The sequence below is a fragment of the Canis lupus genome, chromosome 20, assembly GCF_011100685.1.
Source record: "Canis lupus familiaris isolate Mischka breed German Shepherd chromosome 20, alternate assembly UU_Cfam_GSD_1.0, whole genome shotgun sequence".
NCBI lineage: Eukaryota > Metazoa > Chordata > Mammalia > Carnivora > Canidae > Canis > Canis lupus.
In genome coordinates this window covers 22,617,610-22,644,638 of record NC_049241.1, presented here as the reverse complement: position 1 = coordinate 22,644,638, position 27,029 = coordinate 22,617,610, and the positions used below count along the sequence as shown (strand labels likewise).

The following is a 27,029-nucleotide window of genomic DNA, read 5'->3' as shown; positions in this document are numbered from 1 at the left end:
AATTGGGGGCCTTGCCTCCACCTTGAACCGTTTCGATTCCTCCAACTACAACTGCTGCATTAAAAGGGCAGAAAGGTGCAGGTAGAGCATGAATTCAAATATAAACATTCTGATGAGGTGGCCAGTTAGGCAGTTAGAACCAGTAAGTGTCCCAGTGGCAACAATACAACTGTTAGGTCAAGTGTCTGAAGAGGGAGGCCCCTTTAGGGCAGCTGCAAAAAGAAAGCCCCTATTAATCCCTTAACTAAGCAGCTGATGGAGTTTATCTTTTTGTGCATATGTTATAACTCTTCCAACGCAGGATTGTTTATAAATTTTAAAAAGTCAGCACGGCTACCAAAGCTTTTTAGAGATTTCTTCATCTTGCTAACAGATAACAGAGCCTTGGAGGGCTTCTGTTTACAATTCACTGTCACTCTGGCTTGAAAAATTCTAAGAAAGCGTCCTTGCTGGATTCATTCATAAAAAGAATGGGTCCCTATTTGAAGAGGGAAGAGATCTCAGTCTCCCGCCTTGAGATCTACTTTCTTTTGAGTTTGCATCCATTGTTATTTAAAGCAACGGCATTCAGCTAGGGCTCAGCTTGGATTATTTTGCATAGTAATATCAGAAAAGGAACCATTACCTGCTATAATCCCCTTTGGCTTCCTGAAATAAAAAAAGAAAGATAGATGATCAATATGTATTTATGTTAATTAAGTGAATGAATTTCATTCTTGGTCACGTTTCCCTCTTAAAGTGCCTGAGTTTTGTTTGGAAGAATGTCCACTGAGGAACACTTTCTCTAGGGCCCCGGAGAAGAATGTGGCATTGGTGAGAACACATTAGTACCCACGAAATACTTCTTAACAGAGGAGACAAATATATCTGAAAAAGCAGAGATGATTATGTCTTCCTTTAGGTCTCTATGATTATGTGATAAATGCTTGTCTATTCGAGCAGCACTTTTTAGTCCGGACACAGACCTTTTAAACCAGACAGAGGTAAATCAACGCATGCCACTTGTTTTCTCTTTTTAAATAAGCACAGAACACACTTGGTTTTGCAGCTACTAGCATCTTTAAGAATTAAGGGGCTCTTGCACTTGACTTCAAGAAAATGTATACAAAAGTTACTTAACTTAAATGAAAATTACAGCCGCTGTAACAACTGCTGCTTCCCAAATCCAACTATTCGAGAGCTCCTTTCCTGAAGTACGGTCTAAATTCTTTTCCCCCAGAGGAGTCTAAATTTCATTTTCCTTTGCGACCTATAATATCACACTGTAACTCATGCAAGTTACGCTAAAGCAGAAAACCACGGCTCACGTTTTTCCTTGGCAAACAACCAGCTGGCTTAAAAATCTATCAGCCACTGGCTCATGAGAAAGTTTCAGAGTTGCAGGCAGCTCACAAAAACCGACAAACAAAAAAGGCGCAGGCAAGAAGCAGTTGGTTGATTCTTACCTGTAACACAAGCGCTGCTAACTTGAAGATGGTTTCGCTGTCGGCTTCGATTTGCCCCTGTCGGGGGGAAAGAAAAGCATCACTGAACACAGGCTGCCCTAGGTTGTAGCAAATGGCTGTGGAGTTGGGGAAGCTGTCACAGCTTGGCACCTCCAGTTTACAATCAAACGCAGATCATACCATTACAGGGGAAAGGAAGGGGGGGCGTGGAGGGGCGCATCCAGGGTTCAGGGAAAGCCACAGTGTGTGTGTGTGTGTGTGTGTGTGTGTGTGTGTGTGTGTGTGCCCGCGGGTGTACTTCAATTAGCAGGGGGGGATTTTGTTCAGAGAGCAGTATTCTGGAAGAAACACAAATGACTTGGAGGCTGAAAATTCAGACAGCTTCTCAAGTGAATCATTTTCATCCCGACAGGTTCATTTTTAAGCTCTGAAGATGTACTTAGATTTGTTTATTGGGTGTTTTCCTGAGATTTTTTTTTTTTTTCTGTGTCACCACATGGTTTTGTTTTGTTTTGTTTTGGTATTCACACAATGCAACTATTATTAAAAATATAAATTCACTTCTGCATCAATGATACATTGTTGAATTAATATTTATACAATTAGTGATAAAATGTAAAGCCTTAGGAATCAGTTATAGTAGATACTTAGAGAAGACCAAAATTCTGTTCCTTTTTACTGAAGTTTGGTGAACTCTGATTTACATTTTACCCATTATTTTATTTTTTCATCCTTTAAGATCCCCCCACCCCCCAAATAGGAATTCTGGGCTTTGGAAAACAGGAATGCTTTTTCAGTAGCCTGTAAAGATGCATAAGTATGTGGGGAGGGAGTATTGCCTCTAGCAATAATACTCACACATGCCCTCATTTATTTTGTCAAGTATGATCATATATGTTAATGCCATTGCCACATCATGTAATATAGTACAACAGTGAGTCAATGAGTGTATAGAGGGTTCTTTATTTTTCAAAAATTTGTAAAAAAAATTTGGTGATATGCTGCCTTGTAAGCATTAACACACACGAAAACAATTCCATATAACCTTGCCTACGTGTTGTATAATTAGTACTTGAGGGGATCCCTGGGTGGCACAGCGGTTTAGCACCTGCCTTTGGCCCAGGGCGCAATCCTGGAGACCTGGGATCGAATCCTGTGTCGGGCTCCTGGTGCATGGAGCCTGCTTCTCCCTCTGCCTGTGTCTCTGCCTCTCTCTCTCTCTCTCTGTGTGACTATCATAAATAAATAAAAATTAAAAAAAAATTAGTACTTGAAAGCACAGAGTGTTTGAGACCATGGAACTCATGAGCCTAGAAATTGCACTGAATTCTTTATTTCTCCCTTCTACCTGTTGAATTCAGGCTAAAGAGTTTTTCTAGTTACACCAAGTGTATCAATGGTAAGTATGAAGTAGTTTTTAAGTAAATGCACACGAGGTAGGTTGACAGAGGCAGTTTACCTCACTGAGGATTTCTGAAAGTATTATACTTTTCTCTCACCTTTCCAAGTGATTTGGCAAGGGTTCTCAAAAACAAACCAAAATGCACTAATAACAATAATTCCTCTAAAAGCCATAAAATAAAATAAACAAACCAAAAAACCCAAGGGCATTACAATGTCAGCTGTGATCACTATCTGCATTTCCCTTATATTACAAAATGAAAACAAAGGAATTTCATCCTGTGACAATCAAAGTTTCCCTTCTGAAACCCAAGGCAACGGGTCTGCTCCAGTTTTTTGCTTTAAAAGCTGACAGGCCCAGAGCTTGGAATTCCAAGCTTGCTTCTAATCTCTAGAAACAGATTATAAAATCAAAGAGAAGCCAGGTTGATTTTAAGAATCAATTGGCCTCTGTCTTTCAGGCAAGAGACAGTGGTTTCCTAATTTGGTGAAAAATATTGAAGCAGTTAATCCGGCAGGTGAGATGGGTGTTAATCAAGGCTAAATTTTACAAAGGTTAAATTTTTATGCTCAAAGGAAAAAAACAAACAAACAAAAAATCATGCAGAGGGAGGCAGGAAACAGGGAGGAACACTCAAAAACATCTTTGAGTTTGAAATTATGTCCAAACTTAAAGTCCAGTTTGTCTAAAAATCTTACAAAAGAGGAAAAAAATGGATTGCCTTGGATATTAAAATAACTACAGAGAAATTAAATATATTGAAAATGACTGCCAACTCTTCTGGCCCCCCTATGACCCCCTTTGCCTCATCAGAACCTGAGGTGAGTCATCCAAACAATAATTTTGAGACACCAACTTTGCAATTTAGCAAATGGAAATCCAGTAGATAAAAAGGCCTCAGACAGAAACTCTTAAGAACGTTGCCAAATAATTCTCTACCTTAGAAGGGTCATTAAATATTAAAAATGCTGAAATGAGGAGCTGAAGCATGAAAAATGCCAGGCTCAGACAGCTCCATAGGGTGGGGAGGCAAATCTACAACCCACCTATGGGTTTTTTTTTCACCTGTGCAAGTTGCCCCAAAGCAATACTGGTGGAGGAGGGTGATGGTGGGGTGGTGGGGTGGTGGGGTGGTGGGGTGGAGGGGTGGGGCTGACCGAACTCTTGTTCCATGGAGACAAGAGAATGCATGGTTTGGCCAAGTCTTACATTCTTTTATATACCTCAGCCCCTACCTCACCTTCCTCTTAACCTCTGTTCTGGAAATCCAAGGCAACATATTTTGAATTCTAATACTGATTGCCAAGGTTACTTGACTTGCACACGAAGCTCACCAAACAAAGGATCAAGCAAAAATAATACTATTTGCCTGGTTCTCAGCAATTTCGTATGGTGAAATTTAATTAAGACATATACAGAACTCCAGAATTTCATGCCCAAAGTGAAAAAGTTCTTTAGAAATTGCTGTCTATCCTAGGATGGAAGATTTCTTTTACTTATTACCATGGCAACAGAGGTAACCTTATAGGTACCGGGCAAGCTAACACTTGAGAGAAGGATCTAGTCAGAGAGGGAGGTAACAGGATCCTTCATGGGTTTCCATGACGGTCAGGGATAAACAAAGGGAGCAGAGAAGTGAGTCGGATGATGTGGCCCAATGCACAAGGGTGATATGAAACAGTATCAAGTCAAGTATCAAGGTGCTCTAGCCTCATGGCTAATTTAGCTTCTTTATAGATTCAGTCCCTAGGTCACTAGGTTCAGGCTCTGTGTCAGACATCTTATTTTTGCCCTTGGCTTGTTAGCTCAGTTGACCAAGACATCTTGCTAATGAGGTACACTCTAGGTTTTGAGTCATAAGTAGAAGAGAATAAAAGAAAGTTTTAGAGTTTGAAAGGGAATTTAGTGGGGCAGCCTGGGTGACTCAGCGGTTTAGCGCCGCCTTCAGCCCAGGGTATGATCCTGGAGACCTGGGATCAAGTCCCACGTCAGGCTCCCTGCATAGAGCCTGCTTCTCCCTCTGCCTGTGTCTCTGCCTCTCTCCGTGTCTCTCATGAATAAATAAATAAAATCTTTTTTTAAAAAAAGAAAGGGAATTTAGTGAAAATACGGCTCCTATTATTTTAAAGATGATGGCATCAAGAATTGGGGACATGAAGTGTACTACCCAATTCCACAGCGGACTGTGACTTGGTGCTTCTTGTCCAGTGCTCTTTCCATTCCACTGTGTACTAGTTAGTTTTCTGGCTCCAGTGTAAATCTCTCACCAGGAATCTTCCAAAAGTATGCTCTTGATAAAAGCTAGAATCGGATAAGACTGAAAAATGACTCCAAATGCCACCTTTCCTGTTGACGGGATGGGTAAGTTATTATCACACATAAACACTTAGAATGGAAAAATTATTTTTTAAAAAAGATCTTATTTATTTATTCATGAGAGGCACAGAGAGAGAGAGAGAGAGAGATTGAGGCAGAGACACAGGCAGAGGGAGAAGCAGACTCCATGCAGGGAGCCTGATGTGGGACTCTATCCCGGGTCTCCAGGATCACGCCCTGGGCCGAAAGCGGCACTAAACCACTGAGCCACCCAGGCGTCCCAGGGGAAAATTATTTCTGAAGATCCATCTGCTTTTTCTGTATTGATGTAGTACTTCTTGGAAACTCATTCTGCACAACAATGGACATGAATTACTTGCTCACAAACACTTAGGATTGGAACTACCTGACAAACTGTTGGGGGAAGTTGATTTGTTTCCAAGTGTATAACTAATTATCTAGCTATTCTAGGGTTAAGTCTATTAAAAACGGTAGCTTATAGAAAACCAACAAATAAATGTATAAGACATGAGAGGAAGAGAAAATTATCATTTATAATTATCATAGTACTAATTATCCAGGTAATAGTTTTCAATAAATAAAATCTATTGTGTGAGAGCTTGGTGAGAAACGGGACAGGGTATTTATATAATTACGAAGTATCTCTTTATAGAGGAAGTTTAATGATAAGGGGGAAGTGGTAATTTTTCAACAGAGAAATCTGACATACAATCTTTTTTTTTTTTTAAAGATTTATTTATTTATTTGAGAGAGAAAAAGAGAGCATGCATAGAGTGGGGAGGGCAGAGGGAGAAAGAAACCCAAGAGGACTCTGCACCAAGCACTGAGCCCAATATGAGGGTCCCATGACCCTGAGATCATGACCTAAGCCAAAACCAAGAGTCTGTCACCCAAATGACTGCACCATCCAGGTGCCCCTTACAGATACAATCTTAATCAAGTGATGAGATATCACCAATAACTGGACAGACCAGCATCATGTGCCTCCTCAGAGTATTCACTGAGGAGGACACAACTTCACTCATCTACATGGCTGTGTTGGTAAATGTAAATGTTTCACAATCAAAATGCCGGGGGCGGGGGGTGGGGGGAGGATGATCCCTCGTTTGTAGCATTTGTTGATATTCATGGTCCACATACTCTCCCTACAGCTGATTTCAAACTATCAATATGACATCACAGAACATGCTGCTGGGAAGAGATGTGAGAACTGGCTCTCACCACTGGTACTAGCTGGCTCCAGCACACCACTGGGTAGTATTCCTGCCAAAAATACATCCTTAGATCTAATCATGAGGAAGCATGAGGCAAACCGAAATGGGGGGACATTCTATAAAATATCTGGCCCATACTTTTCAAAAATGTTGACAGGATGAATGCCAAAGAAAGGCTGAAGAACTGTTTCTAAGGAAAGGAGATTAAGCAGTCATAACAACTAAATGTAGTGTGTCATCCTGTGTCAAGAGGAAAAGTTGTTGTAAACGGCATTAATGGGACAACTAGACAGTACATTATGCAACAGTAGAGGTTCAATGTTAAATGTTCTAAATGTGATCATTGTAATATGGTTATAAGGGATAACTTTGATCTTAGGAGATATCCGATCAATTATTTAAGGATAAACAGTGTAACTTTATTCTTAAATCATTCAGAAAAAAATTACACATACGCAGGCAGGGGGGAGGGAGTGCAAATGTGATAAAATGTTGACTGATAATTTGGTCTGATGGAGACCTACTGCCACTTTTTGTGCCATTCTTAAAACTCTTCCATAAGTTTGAAATAATTTCAAAATAAAAAGTCTGGAAAAAGTTGACACATTTTCCCAGAGTGCTGGATATCTGTTTGTCTTGGCTGCTTAGTACCTGTCCTTTTACTCAGTAGAATATCCCACTCTTTTCAGAACTGCTTCTTTCCCTACTGGCCTGTGTGCAAACACAATCATCATGCCGTGGACAAGTGATGGAAGCTGGTCCAAAGACACTCCCAGGGATTTTCCAAATTAGAACTAAGAGAAGAAAGCTCTCTCTCTTGCTGTGTCTCGGGGCAAAGTTGGGAAGATGTGAACCATAGAGAATCACTGCCCACAGACGGAGAGAAAGGGACTTCCCGACATTGGTAGTCAACTGCATCCATTGCTCAGCCAGGCCAGACTTCAAAGTCTGGTTAAAACTAAAAAATTGGCAAGAACAGTGACTTAGATGCTGCTTGGATGCTCTCATTTTGGCTTACCACTAAGCCAGCAAACAAAGAGTGTAAAGAACAGAATGTGATAAGCACACAAATGAGGGAATGGATGTAGCTCTCCGGAGACTCAATTCCTCCTATGGACCCGTCTACATGGAGGAGGAATCTGCCAAATCAGAGAATTCCAGAGATATGGACTCACTAGTTTCATACAATTAGTATGGTGGGGGTTGGGGGGGCATCAACACTCAAAGACCTACCCATTATCTTACAAGGCAGTTCTTGCTAGCATACTTCCCCGTGCTAGTCCTGTCTTCTAGGGATTATTGTGCCATAATTACCACATCTGCACACCCCCCCCCCCATTCCCCTTGTATAAATGGACCAATACTTCGTCCTTTTTTGTCCAAGCTAGTTGCGACAGGTAATGTTTCTGCAGGATGTGGTCTCGATGATATATATTTTTCATTTGTCCTTCTGGACCAGAGTTTTGCCACCTTGGCATAGTTGACATTTTCGGTTAGATAACTGCTTTTTGTGTGGGCTGCCCTGTGCATTGCAGAGTGCTAAGCAGCACCCCTAGCCTCTATCTGTTGATTCTAGCCCCAGCTTCCCCGCCACCTCCCCATTGTGACAACCAAAAATGTCTCCAAACATTTCTAAATGTCTTCTGGGTGGCAAAGTTTCCCCAGTTGAGAACCACTGACCTAGATTCTCAGTTTTATTCCTGTAAGCTAAAAGCATCAAAAACTTAACAAAACTGAACCATAAGGCCTGTCCCAAGGTACAACTGCTTTTGTGTAACAATGTTTTGGCATCACTCCACTGGCTTCTATTGAGAAACTATATAGGAAGCAACCCTCAGAACCTCATTATCTTAATAACTCTAGGTGTGTTGTTGAGGACATAGTTAATGACTTCATGTGATAGGCCTTCATATGGACCCCTGGGAGAAGTTTCTGATTTTTAAGACCAGTAGTGACTATGCTCCTCAGAGCAGCTGCTTTGTTTTTACATTAATGACCACTGTGAATTATGCAAGTGATCATAACTCCCTCTTTGCTGTGGTTCTTAAGAGAAGTTGAATTTCATATTTGTGAGTTCAATGCTTTATACTAGCCATGCTACATGTTTGAAACCAACCTTAACCTTGGCAGCATCTAATTATTTCTACTTTTATTTTCTCACAAGTAACTCTGATTTTGCCACTCATCATATTTTAAAGTGCTTTTTTTTTCTTTTTTATTGAGGTATATACAGTGATATGCACAAATCTTAGTGCACAGGTTGGTGAATTTTGGCATGTGTATACACTTATGCAACCAACCACCACCCAGATAAAGATATCAAACATTCTTACTACTTTTTCCATCTTAGGGAAATGTATGTATTATAGGCCTCATCAAATAAATATTATTTTTGCTAATTAAAAAGGTATCAAATAATACTGCAAAATTGTTGCAAATTGCAATTCTTTGATTACTAATCCATTTGAGTCTCTCCCTTGCAATTGCATATTATTTGCTATTGCCTATGTGTGAAATGACCCTTTGTTCACTTATCTGTTTGAGAACTTACGTTCTGTTTGAGCTACCAATGTTAGTTAACCCTTTGTGTTGTCTACTGGTTATAAACTGTATCCTTCAATCTATTCTCCTTCCCCTGGCCTATGAAATCAGATGGCCCTGGGGCCCATCTCCCTCACTGGAAGAATCTTTGGGGTACTGAGCAAGCTATTTTTCTGAAACTTAGTTCTTCATCTGCAAAATGGGGAATGATAATATTGAATTTAGTGGGTTGTTCACAGTATTAATGAAGGACAAATATAAAGCATTTATCATAAAGCTTAGGCTCAAAGATTCTTTCAGTGTTATTTTCTCTGCACTCTGCACTATGTTGCTTCTTACACTGTGACATATTAGTGTATCTATAATAATCTATTTGATCTGGGACACTGTTCAATTTTTGTGCTGTTCTGTAACATTCTGTCAATATTACATGATAATATATCTCAATATCTAAGTGCTTTAATTTTCCATAATAATCTTTAACATTCTCTTTCACATATTTAAAAAAATTTAAATAATCTTGTCAAGTTTAAAAAATATACATATGTAATAATTTGCCTTCCTCCTTGGAGCCATATATGTCTATTGAAATGTTTTTTTTTTTTTTTTTTGAAATGGCTTTATAAGAACAAAAAAAGAAATGGCTTTATAATGACCATAAAGTTTTATGATATACTATAAAGATCACACACATCCAACATTAGGGTTAATACTCAGTATTTTATGTTTTCCTTTATAAATGATCCACCATTTTCATTATATTACCTGGTTAGCATTATGTAGGATTATTATTTTTGGTGTATTTGACTACCATTAAATTTCTTCACCAGAGCCTATGATGCTAATAAGTCTTAGCTCCTTTATTTCCATTTTGTAGGCACATAGTGAAATCATTTTCAAATATTTTGGTGTGCTTCTTTGCAATGTACTCGGTATATCTTTTTTTTTTTTAATTTTTATTTATTTATGATAGTCACACAGAGAGAGAGAGAGAGGCAGAGACACAGGCAGAGGGAGAAGCAGGCTCCAAGCACCGGGAGCCCGACGTGGGATTCGATCCTGGATCTCCAGGATCGCGTCCTGGGCCAAAGGCAGGCACCAAACCGCTGCGCCACCCAGAGATCCCATACTCGGTATATCTGATTGTACTGCATGAAGTAGACATTTTACTTAACACATCAAAACTACATTCTTCTCATACACTGCTGGTGGAATATAACTTAGTTCTGGATGAACTTTTTGGTGAGGTCTACCAAATTCTCTCTCTCTCTTTTTTTAATTTAAATATTTTATTTATTCATTCATGAGAGACAGAGAGAGAGAGAGAGACAGAGAAACAGGCAGAGGGAGATGCAGGCTCCATGCAGGGAGCCTGATGTGGGACTCGATCCCGGGACTCCAGGATCACATCCTGGGCCAAAGGCAGGCGCTCAACCGCTGCACCACCCAGGGATCCCGAAGTCTACCGAATCTTAACACACACACACACAATGGCCCAGCAATTCTGCTCCTAGATGAATACCTAACATACATGTTTACATTTGTCCACTAAACGATGGACACTAGGATCTTCTTGGCAGTGGTGTTTGTAATAACTAAATACTGCAAACTACCCAAATGCCCGTTAGTGAGCAAATGAATTGTGGTATATTCATACTATGTGCTACAGTTCAGTAGTGAAAGTGAACAAGCTAGCCTAAACTACATACGGTATGAATGAATCTCAAAAACATAATTTGAGCAAAATAGGCTAAACATTAAAGAGCCTTTGTTGTATGGCTCCAGTTATATGAAATATAAAGTTAGCCAAAACTAATAAATGCTATTAAAAGTCATGGAGTGGGGAGGGCATTAATGACTGGAAGAGAACATGTGTAGGGTTTCTCAGGTGGTAATATTCTGTTTACTTGTTATCGATGCTAGTTGCACAGATGTGCTCAATTTGTGAAGGTTTGTTGCTGCACATTTACATTACATGCACTTTTCTATGTGTATATTATACTTCAATTTACAGCTAAATAGCAAACAAACAACTCCTGATCTTTCCTGAGGCCTTTCTCATCGTACTTAGTGGCAGTTCCATCTACAGTTGCTTAGGTCCAAAATCTCATGGCACCTTCGAACATGGAGTTGAGTGGTGAGTACCTTGTACAATTGTACTTGGTGATCCTATTTGCACCTTCTAATACATTACACAACTTATCTACTTTCTTTGTTTTTTATTTTCCCACCCACTATCACACCTGTCTCACAGACAAGATCCTTAAGGGCATGGGTTTTTATCTAGCTATAGCTCCAAGACCTAGAACACTGCTGAACACAGAGCAGGTGCTCAATAATATTTGTAGAACAACTATAAGAGTAGTGAGGTAAAAAGTTGATGGAAGTATTTTTATTTTTCTTTTAAAAAATTTTTATTTATTTATTTGAAAGAGAGAGAGAGTGTGTGTGCATGAGCAGGGGGAGGGGCAGAGGGAGAGGAAGGAGCAGATTCCCCGCTGAGCAGGGAGCCTTAGAACAAGGGGCTCTATCTCAGGACCCTTGAGCTGAAGGCAGATGCTTAACCGACTGAGCCACCCGGGGGGCCTTTATCTTTCTTTTTAAAAAAGGGAATGTTCCTTGTATTTCTTGATTCCTATACAGCTGATTTGCCTTGATTTTCAACTCAGAAGGAATTTCTGAACTGGGAGAACACAGCCCAGGCCTCACCAGCTATGAGAACTGTACGCTAAGTACTAGGTTGTCAAGGACTAGATATGCAAACTTAATGCACCAAACACAAATTGGTGTTAGATGTCAGAAAGTCTTTTGCTCCTCTGTCTTCACTTCCTAAGAACACAAAAGGAAAACCATAATACCTGTCTCACATGTTTCATGGAGTTTGAGGACAAAAAGAAAAACAAGACATAAAAAAGCTTTGAAAAAGGAAAAAGCAGGGATGCCTGAGTGGTTCGGCGGTTGAGCATCTGCCTTCTGCCCAGGGTGTGATTCTGGAGTCTCCGGATCGAGTCCCACATTGGGCTTCCTGCAAGGAGCCTGCTTCTCCCTCTGCCTGTGTCTCTGCCTCTGTGTGTCTCTTATGAATAAGTAAATAAAAATCTTAAAAAAAAAAGAAAGAAAAGGGAAAAAGCATTACCAGGAAAGCCAACAAGTACAGGTGTTTCTGTGGGCGTGTATCACAGTTTCAAAGACATAAGTCTTATGACCAAAGCATCTGGGCAGACCGCTTCTCAGAAACTTGATCACAAGGAAGATAGGAGCAAAGAGAAAGCGAGAGTAAGTTCGGCAGCCTGTGAATTAGTGTTCATTTGTGGGAGGATAATCAAAGGAATATACGGATATGGAAATGAGAAAGAAGGGAAACTAGGCAGGCACTTTCCCAAGGACCAGCCCAGGTATGGTTCGTGCAGTGCCTTTTATTTTTAGTTGGACAACTAAATAAATGAAAATCCAACTAAAATAAATGAAATAAATGATGTTAAATGAAAATTAGGTGTGGTTATAGATTAATGAATTAATCTATACTTTTTTTTTCCTTTGGGATGAAGTTCCAACTAGTTTAAATAGAAATCGGATCTTGATTTCCAAACATCGCTCTCCACGGAAAGGAAAAATGGCTGATTCCAAGGCCATAGCGATAGCATTTTGCTCAACAAAAGAAACGGCAGAATGGATGATAATACACTGAATAAAAAGGAATCCATGAGTCTGTGCTGATATTGAAAAATATCATTAAAAGCTGGAGATGGAAGAGAGGAAAAATTATTCTTTACAGATGAATGCTGACTAGGAAATGTCAAAGTGTCAGCTCCATACAAGTTACAAAGGGGAAGGGGAAGAGAAAACTGCAGATACTACCTTAGTCAGAAACAACTGGGGCACTTGGGTGGGTAGTTGGTTAGACATCTGACTCTTGGTTTGGGCTCAGGTCCTGATCTCAGGGTCGTGGGACTGACCCCCAGCGGTGTCTGCTTGGGATTCTCTCGCTCCCTCTGCCCCTCCCACTCATGCTCTCTTTCTCTCTCTCAAATAAATAAATAAATCATTTAAATACAAAAACCCCCCAAAGTATACTGTTGTCAGCCTCCTTGCAAGATACACCAAGAACACACATCACTCGTGTGGTATTCCTGCCACAAGAAAATTATGTTAGATTCATGGCCCCCAAACTTTGGTGTGTAGCAGAACTGCCTGGAGAGCTAAGGAAGAGTACAGAGACCCAGGCTCACTGAAGTAAGATAGGATAGAATAGGAGACGTTGTGGGTCTCCGTATTTTTACCAAGTTCCTAGAGGGTTCTGACATCCAACATCATGCATGTTTCGAACCACTGAATTAGACAAATTTCTGTATCACAGATGGAGAGACATTCTGCAAGGCATTTGGCTTGATATTCTTCAAAAGTGCCAGTGTGGGGTGCCTGGGTGGTTCAGTGGGTTAAACTTCTGCCTTCTGCTCAGGTCATGATCTCGGGGTTCTGGGCTGGAGCCCCATCTCAGGCTCCTGGCTCAGTGGGGAGTCTGTTTCTCCCTCTGCCCCTCACCCCACTTGTGCTATCTCTCTCAAATAAATAAGTAAAATCTTTAAAAAAAAAAAAAGTGCCAGTGTAAGAAAAACAGAAGAAAGACTGGCCACCTGTTTCCAATTGTGGAGACTATGGAAGCATAACAACTAACTGCAATGTGTGATCCTAGATTGGACTTTGGATCAGAACAGGAAAAAAACCCAAAAGCTATACAGAATCTGAGACAATTAGAAAAAAAAATTGAATAGGAGCTGGAGTTTGGATAGACACAACTTGTGAAATACAGTATGCATTGCACAAAACTCCAAACTCTACACAGGCAGAGATCTGGTTGGTTGGTTGGTTGTATACCCAGCATCTGTATAGTGACTACCACATAGTGGACAACCAAAAAATATTTTTAATGAATTAATCTATACTTAAGAAAAAAAAAAAAAAACCTAAACCTTTTGATGGTACTGTTCTACCAGATAACGCTACAAAAAATATCAGGACTCTGGGTCTTCCTCCTCCTAATTCTCATTTTTATTCCATCCCTCCCATCCCTATTCTGAGATCCTGAGGCTCTGTTTTATTCTTATTAAGCCCAGAAAGAATGAGTTTGTCACGTGGAAAGTATAAGAGATTCTGGCTCCACCATTCTGCAATATCTGAATCCTTTTTATAAAGTCTTGAACCAACATAGTTTCAAAGCAAGGTAGTGAATGTTTATGAGACTGCCCTGAAAATTAGGTGTGGTGATCTACAACCAAATTGTTAGGTGATGCAAGAAAGGCAGGGAGCTTCAGTAGGTCACACTCTGCTAATAAGCATGGAGGTTCCAAGGCACCCACATCTGATAAATATGAGGGGAGACAAACTGGAAAACAGATGAATAGCCATCATTAAGTAAACACTTAAAACCAAGCTCTCGACTTCTGTACTTACCCTTATGCGTTATAAGATGACATACACAGCAGACCTTAATTACAACATTCTAATTGCTTAAATGCACCCTGGCACCAATTTATGATTACAATTTGAATTTGTAGTAGTGGAGTATTCAGCTGAAAAACTAGTCATATTTTTAAAAAACAGTGCAAAGTGCTTACAAGGTAATGAGGGATCACTAGAGAGAGAAAAAGATGAATAAGGGGAAAGTTATGATCATGACGTTAAAATTAAGTCCTTGAATAAAGAAGCTCTGCTAAAGTTAGTATGCTATATAGACTTTTTTTTTTCATGAGTCAATATGCAATGATACTTTTATTTTCAGTACTATCGTTCATCCATCTGATTGGATTACTTGTTTTTTTATTATTTATTATTATTTTTTCCAATAGGTTATACCATGCTTAAAATATCTTCACCAACATTCTCCTTTTATACCATAATTGTGGGTTTTTTTTTTAAGATTTATTTATTCATTCATGATAGAGAGAGAGAAGCAGAGACACAGGCAGAGGGAGAAGCAGGCTCCATGCCGGGAGCCCGACGCAGGACTCGATCCCGGGACTCCAGGATCGTGCCCTGGGCCAAAGGCAGGCGTGAAACCGCTGAGCCACCCAGGGATCCCTATAATTGTGGTTTTTTTAATGCTCAAGTACTTTTTATAAATGAGAACATCTTGTGACAGAATTTTGGAATAATATTGTCTATAACAACAACAAAAACAAGAAACACTGAAGTGCTAATTATCTGCTCCAAGAGATTGACAAATATTAATTCACTGAGTCTTCAGGACAGCCCTGTGAGGAGGTAATGTGGGGAGATGGAACCTTAGGAAGATAATGAGATTGTTGCTCAAGGCCACCCAAACTGTGAGTGGTGGAGCCAGGATTCACAGTGAAGCAGTTGGGACCCCCTGTCCTCAGTGGCCCCCACTTCCCCATGTCAAGCATTGGGTCATACTTTGGACAGTCTCTCCAAGGAGCGAACAGTCTTGGTTAGTGGCCAGCACTCATGAACTACGGTGTTTAGCTGAGAAGTCAATCACAGTCTTCCAGTATACTTTACATGTGTAACTATTGTGGCCAATTCAACAGGTCTAACTGAAATGGGTATCTTAGCCTGTTTCCTAATGAAGCCACATTGCAAGACATCATAGGCCTACTTAATTATGAAATGGAAATCTTCTGTTCAATTTCTTCTGTTTGAAATATCTAAAAATAGCCCTTCAAATCTCCTCCTGAGGCCTCCTGAGCATGTGTCACACTGCCGAAAGGCAAAATACATCTGGCTCTAGGACAGGTAAAAAAAAAAAAAAGATGACAGATAGATGATAGGCAGGTAAAAATATGGCAATAGAGAGAGATCTGGTATGGGTAAATTTGTTTTGGGAAGTTTCTTTGCCATATCCCTTTTGAAATCCAAGATGTGTCTTCAAGGATGTCAAGCTAAGCTTTTTCAAAAGCAGGAAACATATAAAAGAGTTTGATTTCTAGAATAAATTGGGAAAACATCTTACAGAGTTTTTTCATTCATTCCTACATTTAAGATACTGTTATTTTCAGCTAAATGGACCATCAACCTCCTCTTGCTTCTGTCCAAGCATTTATCATACTTTTTGCGACTATTTTGAGCCACATTTAGCTATAATGCTCTTCTTATGGCTCATTTCTGAGATGATGTTTTACCAAAAGTATAAATACTGAGTTTAAATGTTTTAAGACAATTCCTGCTAAATGGCATTACTATGAAATACAGGCTTTTTAATTGCATTTTTAGTAGTTCTTCTCAATGTATTCAACAAATATTTGAGTGCCTACTTGTGCTGGCGATTTATCAGTGAACAAAAAATTCATTCTTAGTAAATTTACCCTGGCTAGTGCCACCTGGAAGGCATTTTACTTGTTATTTACTCTGTGATGAGGTTCTTTTATTTCTGTGGGCTTTTATTTCAATGCTTTCAACTGAGGACCAAACATCTTCCCCTCTACCATCTAAGGGAGGTGATAAAGGCAAATGATATAGCACATATGGCAAGTCCCTGAGTATTCAAACTGGCATGTGTTATAAGCTATTATTATGAAAACTTTGATTCTCACAAATGCACAAGGTAGCATATATCCGAATGTTCATGGTTTAAGATACACATAATTTCAATGTTAGGAAAACAGAGGGAAAACCACATGAAACAGAAAAAGGTGAAATATTTATTATAAAGCTTGCAATAGCCCTTTAAAATATGATATTAGATTTCTTTGTTCCTTGCGGACTGGCCAGCCTTCAAACCAACTCTGATGTTTAGTTTAGTGACTTCACTTGGTAAATACTAATGGCTGGTTATTATGAGGAGGCACGCTTGCCTCTGTGTAGACAGAACTTAGAGCCTGCAAAATTCAATTTCTGTTACTGATCCTTTAAATTATTTCAGCATCTTGAAAAGAGCTTGAGGATTAAAACACACACATATGCACGCATGTGTATACACACACACACACGCACGCACACACATATTCACTTTTCAAGTCCCAAATGCTAAAACTGCAAGGTTAGCAGGTGTACTGAATATAGTTTAGTTCTCGATGACTACTCAAATTGTTTGGTGAACTATATGCAGTAATTCTGGGGCAAGAACCATTAATGTGATGGTGACGTATTGCCTTGGTTATACAGGAGTATGCTTTATGTTCTGTTAGGTTACATGGAACTGAGACCATTGGTTTCTCTTAGGACATTAGAAATAAGGATAGTAAAAGACCTTTCCATGAATGTGTACTTAAAGGAAACATCTCTTTGCCATGAATGGGCAGCTAGAATAGTACTGAATTGTCAAAATACCTTTCTAGGTTGTAGGGAATGTTTCCCTCTCAAGAAACAGTCATGTATTGATTATTCAGGGGCTCATGTATTAACTTTGGGAAGGATTCATTTCTCCAGTGTTTCTCCCATCCCTGCTTTTTTGCTGCTTCTATGGTGACTTTGGCTCTAGTAAGAAGGAAAAAGAAAAGTCAGTGATATCCAGGGTAGTATGGATACTACCTATCCAGTTAGGATTCACTGGATTCCCTCTGCATATACTCTTAATGCTCCTCTGTCCCAGAGGCGATCAAAAGTTGGTGACTTATTTCCTTGGAATTCCAAGAGAAGATGTTTGAATTGAAGAGCAGAGATGTGTGTCTACCTAGCCTTGTAGCTGATTTTACAGCGATTCTCCTGAATGTTTCCATAAGGTACTTAGAGTGAACATAGCAACAAAGGTTACCATACATATGCTGAGATACCAGTGCTTTAAAAATCCCATCACACGATGTCCAAATTGTATTCCAATAAGTTCACTATATTAAATTTCAAGGTTACGAGTACTCTGGAAAATTGAATTTAGGAGCAGTAACTCCACCTTAAGTAGTGAAAACAAAGTAAGATTGAAAGCTGAAAAAGTCTAATTTTATGGTTGTTACTCAGAACTGATTTTCAATTTAACTTGATCTTTTTACAAGGCCGTTTTGAAAAATTGATCAATGTAGTTGTTAGTGTAAACCCCCATTTACTTTGCTCACTTGACCAATATTTACAGAGGGCCTCTAGCGTAGGCCAGGCTCTGTGCCAGGGGTAAGGCCATAAACATGAATAAGAGCTGACCTGGTCCCAAGGAGTTAGGTTGTGGGTGGCAGATATATGAACCAACAATTCAACACAATGGGAGGAGAGTTAGGAGACACATTTAAAGGGTGTTCTGGAGGCTGGAAGAACTGACCCCCTTGTAGGACACTGGTGATGGTGTATAAGGGGAAAAAAAGCCTTGCTTAATGGGCAGGTACTGGAGCTGAGTTCTGAAGGATGAGTGGAATATTTGTCAGAGGGAAAGGAAAGGAGAAAGGCAGTCAGTAGGGAAATGAGAACATAAAAGAGAAAAAGACATTCAGCAGGCTAAGCATATAAAAAAAAGGCACAGAAGCTTGGCAAAGGCCGGGATAGTCAGGAAGCAAGGAGTTATTTCAGTTTGACCACAGGGGGAGTGTGGGAAGAGGCTCCAGTAATAAGCCAGGGCTTGCAGGTCCTTATAAGGTGCTGATATGGAACAGCAGTAGTAAGTAATAAAAGCAAAAATATTAACAGCAAAACAGTGTGCCGGACACTGTTCTATACACTTTGCATAGATTAACCTATCCACTGAGGCAGGTACTATTACTGCCCCCACATTAAGTTGATAAAACTGAGGCTTAAAAAATGCAAGTACTATGCCCAGGTGAGAGCCAAGGCCATGAGCCAAAGGTGCCTGGTAGCAGCAGTGGGGGCTGCTAAGTGTTTTTTTTTTATTTTTAAAGATTTTATTTATTTATTCATGGTAGACAGAGAGAGAGAGAGAGAGAGAGAGAGAGGCAGACAAGGCAGAGACAAGGCAGAGGGAGAAGCAGGCTCCATGCAGGGAGCCCAATGCAGGACTCGATCCCAAGACTCCAGGATCACATCCTGGGCCAAAGGCAGGCACTAAACTGCTGAGCCACCCAGGGATCCCCTGGGGAAGTGCTAAGTCTTGTCGATTTCACTTTCTAAAATGCCTCAACCCTGCCATCCAATTGTTCATTCTTTAATCATTCACCCGCTCACTTATTTGTCCATTTAACAACCTTTTATGTAAGATAGAGGTTCTAGAGATTCCGATATAAAGAAAACCTGGCCACTATCCCTGATGTGTGAATTTATATTTAATGAAATAAAAATGTGTAATAACAAAATATCTCTGGACTCCTTCCCCATGCTGCACACTTACTCTCCAAACATAAGAACATGAAGAAAATAGGAAGAAAAGTGGACCGGATAAGGTTAAAGCAGCCTAAACATACATAAAATGTTGAAAGTCTAAAAAATGTAAAATATAGGCAGCTAGTGATCTCAACCAAGGAAAATCTATGCTCAAAAGAAAGAAATATTGCAAAACAATACAATGAATGGTCCAGGGTTGGGCATATGAATCAATTGTTTTTTTTTTTGTATTTTTCTGCATTTTCTAAATTTTCTACAACAGGCAAGTATTATATTTACAATTGGAAGAAAACCCATTCTGGCAGTTGTCTTTAAGAGTAGAGCTTTTGCATTTCTAGATAAAGCAATTAGGAATTTTCAACTTCCATTAGATTTGCCCAGTGAAAAGATGACTGAGTGTTTTTCTAATGGAGGGAAAGCGATGAGCAAAATATTTTTATTCTCTTCACACAGCTTTAAAGAGGTAAAGTTCAGTGAATACACTGATTGCTTTTATCTTTATTTTTGTGATTTAAAATAATTTGAGCATCTTGTTAAAAACATTATAAAAGCATTACTTAGGAAGCAAAAGTTCCATAATCTCAGAGATAATAGAAATTTAGGCTATGACATATTTTTTCCATTTTCTCCTATGAGTTCATTTTATATACATAAAAGTAAATAATAAAGTTAACAATCACAGTATATTTATGGTTCTATAACTTGATTCTTTTTAAACGTGACAATGTAGTTTGGGCACATTTCCATGTCAGTCCAGCAGGGCTATTCTACTCTATTTTTTCTCTAATATTTTATTTATTTATTCATGAGAGACACAGAGAGACAGAGAGGCAGAGACACAGGCAGAGGGAGAAGCAGGCTCCATGCAGGGAGCTCGAAGTGAGACTCGATCCCAGGACTCCAGGATCACAACCTGACCTGAAGGTAGATGCTCAACCACTGAGCTACCCAGGTACCCAGGCTATTCTACTCTTGATGGCCACACAGTATCCTATCACATGAATGATTTGTCCTTTATTTAACTAATCCCTGTTAATTTAGGCAGTTTCCAGTTTCCTACTACTAGAAACAATTATTTAAGATCTTTTTGTATTTATCTTTTCATATTTCAGTAACATCTTCCATGGGATAATTCCTAAAGTTGGTGGACAGCTGGGTGAAAAGATATGTTCTTACTTTTAATGGACATGGCTAGACTGCCTTCAAAAACCACATGGGCTATTAAGAGAGCTCTGGCGCCTCCAGATTCACACACTTAAATGCTAACGGCATTAAGATTCTAAGACCATTATGCAATATGCTCTATCACTCTAAGTGGGTTAAGAATGTGTTTTAGGGATGCTAAGCTGAGGCTCTTGTCAAGTCTGCTAATGAAAGGGCACATCTAATAAGGTCTCAGTCAAGAAATGGGGTAAGAGGGAGGATAAGAATAAACATGACTGGATAGTCTTGCAATAACTAATTTTTAATAGGATTACTAATGGTTGGCTCTTTTGTGTTTCTACATTTATTCGAGGTACAAAGAGATGAGAGCTTTTTAGAAAAGAAAAAGTTGCACTGTGAAATCTGTTCAAGGCATTACTGAGCCAATTCCTGTTCCTTTTTGGTATGGTATCTACTCCTGCTCAGCCTGGAGAAGAGGAAGTATTAACTGGCTTACTACCCAAGTCAACATTTCTTGACTGACTCCAGAGATGTTTTGTTTAAAGAATCAGAATAGACCAGGATAAAATCTGGATTTTATCCTGTGGTCAGATCTAACGTAGGCTAATCCCGGGAAGCTTACAGTTGTCACTTTCTGCTTTATTACTTAATGGTATAGTATATATCCACAATGGCATTTTCACAAGTGTGGTCAGCAGTCCATTCATAAATATTGCTTGAAAGAAAAATTTCATAGGCAAGTAAGTTTGGACAATATTGGGTTAAACAAAATCACAAGTTTATGTATTGAAGAACTTCTTGAAGTCTTGAACATGTTTGAAGAATGTGGTGAATTTCCACTGAAGTGGTCTAATATTCAAAGTTTCTTAAACTCTTTTTGGTAAGAAAATAGCTTATGATCATGAGATAGATTCTTGAGCTGTAGATTTCTTTCCTTTTTTTTTAAGATTCATTTATATATTTGAGGGAGAGAGAATATGTGTGTGGGGAGAGGCAGAGAGAGTCTTAAGCAGACTCTATGTTGAGCACGGAGCCGAATACAGGGCTTGATTTCACCACTGAGCTCACCACCTGAGCTGAAACCAAGAGTCCGATGTTTAACTGATGGTACCACCCAGGCACTGGGAGCTGTAGATTTCAAGTACAGTATTTGTGTGTGTGTGCATGAGATTACAAACTTCTGATTCTCTTTGTGAGATTTCTTGAGTTGCAGAGTTAGGAAAATGTCTCACATTGCTTTTTATATTATTATGAATGAGTAATAAGATGCATCAAGGAATTCTGGGTATGTTCAGTCTTACCATAGTTCCTGGCATCTTTCAGAAATATTATGTCCTAGAAAGTATCATCATATATATTGCCTTTAAAGTAAACCAACACACATCTACACACAAATGTACAGATGAAAGGATCCTTTAGGACAGGCCATGGGAAGGTTCTAGTGCTAGAATACTGATAATGCAGCACTCATCAGAAATGCTGGCCCTTGAAGCATGTGGGTGGCTCAGTCGGTTAAGCATCTACCTTTGGTTCAGTTCATGATCTCAGGGTCATGGATGGGTTGGAGCCCCGTGTCAGGCTCCCTGCTCAGCGAGAAGGCTGCTTCTCCTTCTCCCTCTGTGTTCTCAATCTCTCTCAAACAAATAAAATCTTAACAAACAGAAAGAAAGAAAGAAAGAAAGAAAGAAAGAAAGAAAGAAAGAAAGAAAGAAAGAAGAAAATAAAAAATAAAAAAATAAAAAATAAAATACTGGCCCTTAATAGGAATGCAATAAATTTTTACTGACTAAATGAATGAAGGAAGGAATGAAAGGCAAATACTATGGTTTCTGGAGCTAGGCTGCCTAGTGATTACTCCGCTGCTAATGAGCAATTTAATTATGGGCAAATTATTTAACTTACTTATGTTTCCATATCCTCATTTGTCAAAGCAATAAATAACAGTATCAGTTGTTGAGAAGATTAAATGCACTCCTAAATGAAAAAAATCAATGCCTGCTGCTTGGGGAACTCTCAGGGAAGTCGAGCTGCCATCCTTGTCCTCACCCCAGTGCATGATCTCCACTGCAGAGCACCTCCTCAATCCCACTTGCTTTGCCTTTTCCTGCCTTTCCTTCGTCATAAAAATTTTACACATAGCAAGAGACAAGGTGGCCAATACTCTTAATTTTCTAAGCAGGTCTTCAAATCACTGATTTTAAAAAAGGGGTCCTGGTGATAAATGTGGATTGATTATACGAAAGTCAGATGTGGTCCAAAAGGCCACACACATCTACAGTCCCGTTTCTTGCACTGAGGCTTCTACTAGCAGGCCACAGGCTGCCCAAGGTGGACCACTGCCCACACATTGAGCGCCAGGCTTCCCCAGTATCAGTTTCGGCATTTCCACATCATCGCCACCTGGCACAGGTGCTTGTTTTTGCAAAGGCAAGGTGTGCCCCTCTGCATTCTCACCAAGGAAGCCAAACAGGTTCAAGAGCCCTCACCTGATGGACAACTCAGACAACAGCACTCTCCAGGGGAACACTTGACCCACATGGGGGCTGTTTGTCACTTTCTGGTAGGTTCTGTTCCTACATGAGTGCTCAGGTGCTTCAGAAAGGATAAGGGTGGGCAGCCTGGGTGGCCCAGCGGTTTAGTGCCGCCTTCAGCCCAGGGCGTGATCCTGGGGACCTGGATCAAGTCCCACGTCAGGCTCCCTGCATGGAGCCTGCTTCTCCCTCTGCCAGTGTTTCTGCTTGTCTCTCTGTGTGTCATGAATAAATAAAATCTTAAAAAAAAAAAAAAAAAAGAAAGGATAAGGGTGTTTTGTCCCCCAGCCCAACTTGTGGAAGCCACTTGGCTCCTGGTATCTGGAGGTGCCTATACCACCATGGGCTAAGAGCATTAGCATGTACAACACAGTTTGGAATAAGAGAAAGGAGCTTCAACTTCAGATGACACTGATACGCCTCCGCCATGGGGAGAGGATAGACAACCCTCACCCATCCAGCAGCAGTAATATGTAGTTGTTAAAGTCCTAGATTCTGGCATCACACTGTTTGGGATGAATGTTAGCTCCTCTACTTATTAGCTATGTGACCCTCTGTAGGTTAGTTTACCTCTCTACCTCAGTAGTCCCACCTGTAAAATGGGGGCAATAATAAAGGTCTGGAGTGAGAACTAAATGAATGAATATACACGGTAAGCACCTAGAAAATTATATGTATTCAATACTTATTATGGGCGGTGACCTGCCCCCCCTGTAACAATAGCCCCCAACCTCTAAGTTATGGAGGACACTTTTATTTCCCTGGAGCCATGATCAAACAAAAGCTAAGACAAACGAGAGGGGCTTTAATGGACCATAATGTCTTGTTGGGATAATTTTCCTAGGATACTTTTCCCACCTACTCACTCTGTGATGTTAAGCAAATGACTAAACCTGCCTGTACCTCTGCTCTTTTATTTTATTTATTTATTTTTGCTCTTTTATTTCCAAAGATTTTATTTATTTATTTGACAGAGAGAGAGACAGACAGACAGACAGAGAGAAAGCACACAAACAGGGGGAAGGGTAGAGGCAGAGGCAGAAGCAGATCACCCTTGAACAGGGAGCCCGACTTGGGGCTCTATCTCAGGACCCTGGGATCATGACCTGAGCCGAAGGCAGACACTTAGTCGACTGAGCACTGAGGTGCCCCTATTCTTTTATTTCTAAAAGAAGATCACACATTTTCTTCTTCGTGGGCTATAGTGAGAATCAAATGCAGGGAAATGTGTACCACTTAGCCTAGTACTGGCACACACACACAAATGTGCAGAAAAGGCTCTGCAGATGTTTCTTTCACTCCTATAGTCTCAGAGCAGGAAAACAATTTCATACCTTCCTCTCCTCTCTTATTCTTAAGGTGAAATGGCTTTTCTGCTTTAACTGCTAGGAAAAAAGAGGAGAAATGAAACAGTGGTCTCTGGACCTTGATTCGTATGTTTCAAAGCCAGGTTCAACTCATATTTAAATATTCTGCATTGCTTAACACACAGAAAACCCAGCAGTTCTTCAACTAAAGTGCTCAGGAAAATCACCAAAGAACCTTGGTGAAAAGGTTGATTTCCATCTCTCTTTTCAATTCTGATTCCGTGGTCTGGAGAGGGGCAAAAAGGCAAGAGCTTGTTCATTAAAATGCTCATTAAAAATGAGCATTTGTTGTAAATCTGATAAAAGTAGTCAAAGGTCAGTCACACAATAAAAAATGCTGCCCAGATCATTTTAGAATGGAAAAAAAATGGCTCAGCAACGCAAGGAAAAAAATCACAAACTCCTCAGAGCATTTCCAGTTACAAACAGCCTCAAACGGTGCTGGCAGGGAGCAGGACACAAGAAGTAACTGCTAAATAAATATTCTCTTATGTACTTAGTTCTAGCCATGGTTGACTTTGGCCTATATACCAATGGCTTCATAATTGAAGTCTACCAGAACTAGTTTTCTGTAAGATTAATATTGGTATTTAATTGATACTAAAATAAAGAGAGCAAAGTCCAATAGGTTTTAACTTTTTAAAATAAAATATTAGATTATACATTAAATTTTCTCCCTTATGGAATCATTTTTACTCATTTTTTGCTGAAAATTATCATTAGAGTTACCATAGCACTGCTAAGTGATATTCAGTAATACTTGGAAAATGAAATTTTTTAGCATTTTGGATGTTTAATTTCTCAGTAAGTTTTATAAACATTTCATAGTTAATGCTAGTCAAATGATACAACAGACAGCTGTTTGTTTATCTCTTGACTTCTTGGGATTCAAGCTTTCATCATCGACAACATCCATTCATTTATTGACTTAGTCTACAACAATTCATTGAATGCCCAATCATTACCACACTGTGTACCTGGGGTTTTGCTTTGAAATAAAAATGAAAAATTTCTGTCCTTTTTTTCAGAATCTCCCAGGATATCCAAACTCAAAAGTGAGGCCCAATATTTCTTTCAACACAAAGCTACCAATGGCTTCTTCACTATACAATATGGACAATGATATTTACAAAACGACTGGGAACCACCCAGTGCTTCAAATGACATACTCACAGAGGTGATTTTTTTAATAAAGATTTTATTTATTTATTTATTTATTTATTTATTTATTTATTCATTCATTCATTCATTCATTCATTAATTCATTTATTCATGACAGAGAGAGAGGCAGAGACACAGGCAGAGGGAGAGGGAGAGAAGCAGGCTCCATGCAGGGAGCCCGACATGGAACTCGATCCCCAGTCTCCAGGATCACACCCTGGGCCCAAGGCGGTGCCAAACTGCTGGGCCACCAGGGCTGCCCCAGAGGTGATTTTTTAAAATATAAATCCACATTTACATAGCTATGCAGAGCTTCAGTGACCGTATGAAACTTTATCACAAGTCCTATTTCTTACTAACCAAGCATGCAAAGAGATACTGTGGCTTTGTCAGTATTTACAAATAAGAGCTCCCTTTTCCTTGCCGGTATGTTTCTGTCCTCAGTGGAAGGAAGGAGCCGGCAGACGGGGACAACTGTTTGGTGGGGAGAAAGAAGTGTGGGTAGTTGATAATTAGAGGTGCTGGACATATCACTGGTGGGAAGAATGTCCTCGGCATGATATGGAAGGAAGCCCCGTTCACTCTCATATCCAGCGTTGAGCCCTGAATTAACAGCAGCTATCATCACAGCAGTGACTGACTTGTGCCAATCAGTAACCCACCTACGTGTGTTCTATAGACGAGACTATGTTCTCATAAAACTTATTTACTCCTGTGTCTGTGATTCAGATGATATTTCTTATGTGCGATGTTCTTAAATTATATGTCTTAAGAAATTACTTGAAAGCTGCTTTACCACACGGCTACTTGATCCTGTTATCTTATCATTTCCCAGATACTATAACATCTCTTGGGATTGTTACTAGCCATCTGCGTACTGCTTAGACAGAAAATATTCAACTCTAAATTCTTACAACTGAATTTTAAAAAATTATTGAAATAATATTCTTAGGTCATAGTGCCTAACTCCTATATTTTTGTAAAAGTTCTGAATTCTTTGACAAGTCATGAAACACTCCTACTTAGAGAAGATATCTCAAAAACTGACATTCATAAGATGGAGTAGAAGTTAAAAGAACTCTACTTTTCAGTACTTCCTCAAGACCAACAGAATTTAGCCTACAAAGCTACTAGAGAAATATGAGTTAAAATTTGCATTTTATCTTTCTTTACATAACAACCGAGCAAAGAAACAATCAAGGAAACTGTTTCATTGGACCATGGCCAGCTAGGTAGTAGAAAATATAACAAAGGGTAATTGTATTTCTCCACATAGGAGATGACCAACGGTGGTTTATGAAATATTTTCTCCTGACTCAGTAAATGCTACATTTGCTATATAGGTATCTACTTATCAGTCAACTCTTGGAGTTCTTAAGGAAGCTTAAGTCTCAATAAAGAGAGGCTATAATAAAGTCTTTGGTGCTGAAGAATTTCACTTTTCCCATAGAATTAACCAAAAACTCTGATTTGAATACTTCTGCTTCTAGCCAAGATGGATTAACAGGGACTGGATTTACCTTCTCATCTGAAAAAAACCTGAGAAATGAGCCAATCAATATGAAACAAAGTTTTCAAAACACTGAATAAAAAAAAATACTGAATAAAAGGCAACAAAGGCAACAAAGGGCAGTAAACCCTATGACTGTACCTCC

At 39.5% G+C, this 27,029-nt stretch overlaps 1 protein-coding gene across 4 annotated transcripts in view; it reads right to left on the bottom strand.

Annotated features, from left to right (window-relative positions):
* FRMD4B (FERM domain containing 4B) overlaps positions 1–27,029 on the bottom strand; it is a 322,368-nt gene that overhangs the window by 65,372 nt on the left and 229,967 nt on the right. For all 4 annotated transcript variants that reach the window (XM_038565874.1, XM_038565871.1, XM_038565872.1 and 1 more), the window contains 2 exons: positions 1,446–1,502; positions 626–648 (listed from right to left, as the gene is read on the bottom strand). In XM_038565874.1, the coding sequence (XP_038421802.1) occupies positions 626–648; positions 1,446–1,502 (80 nt within the window). The remainder of the gene's footprint in view (positions 1–625; positions 649–1,445; positions 1,503–27,029) is intronic.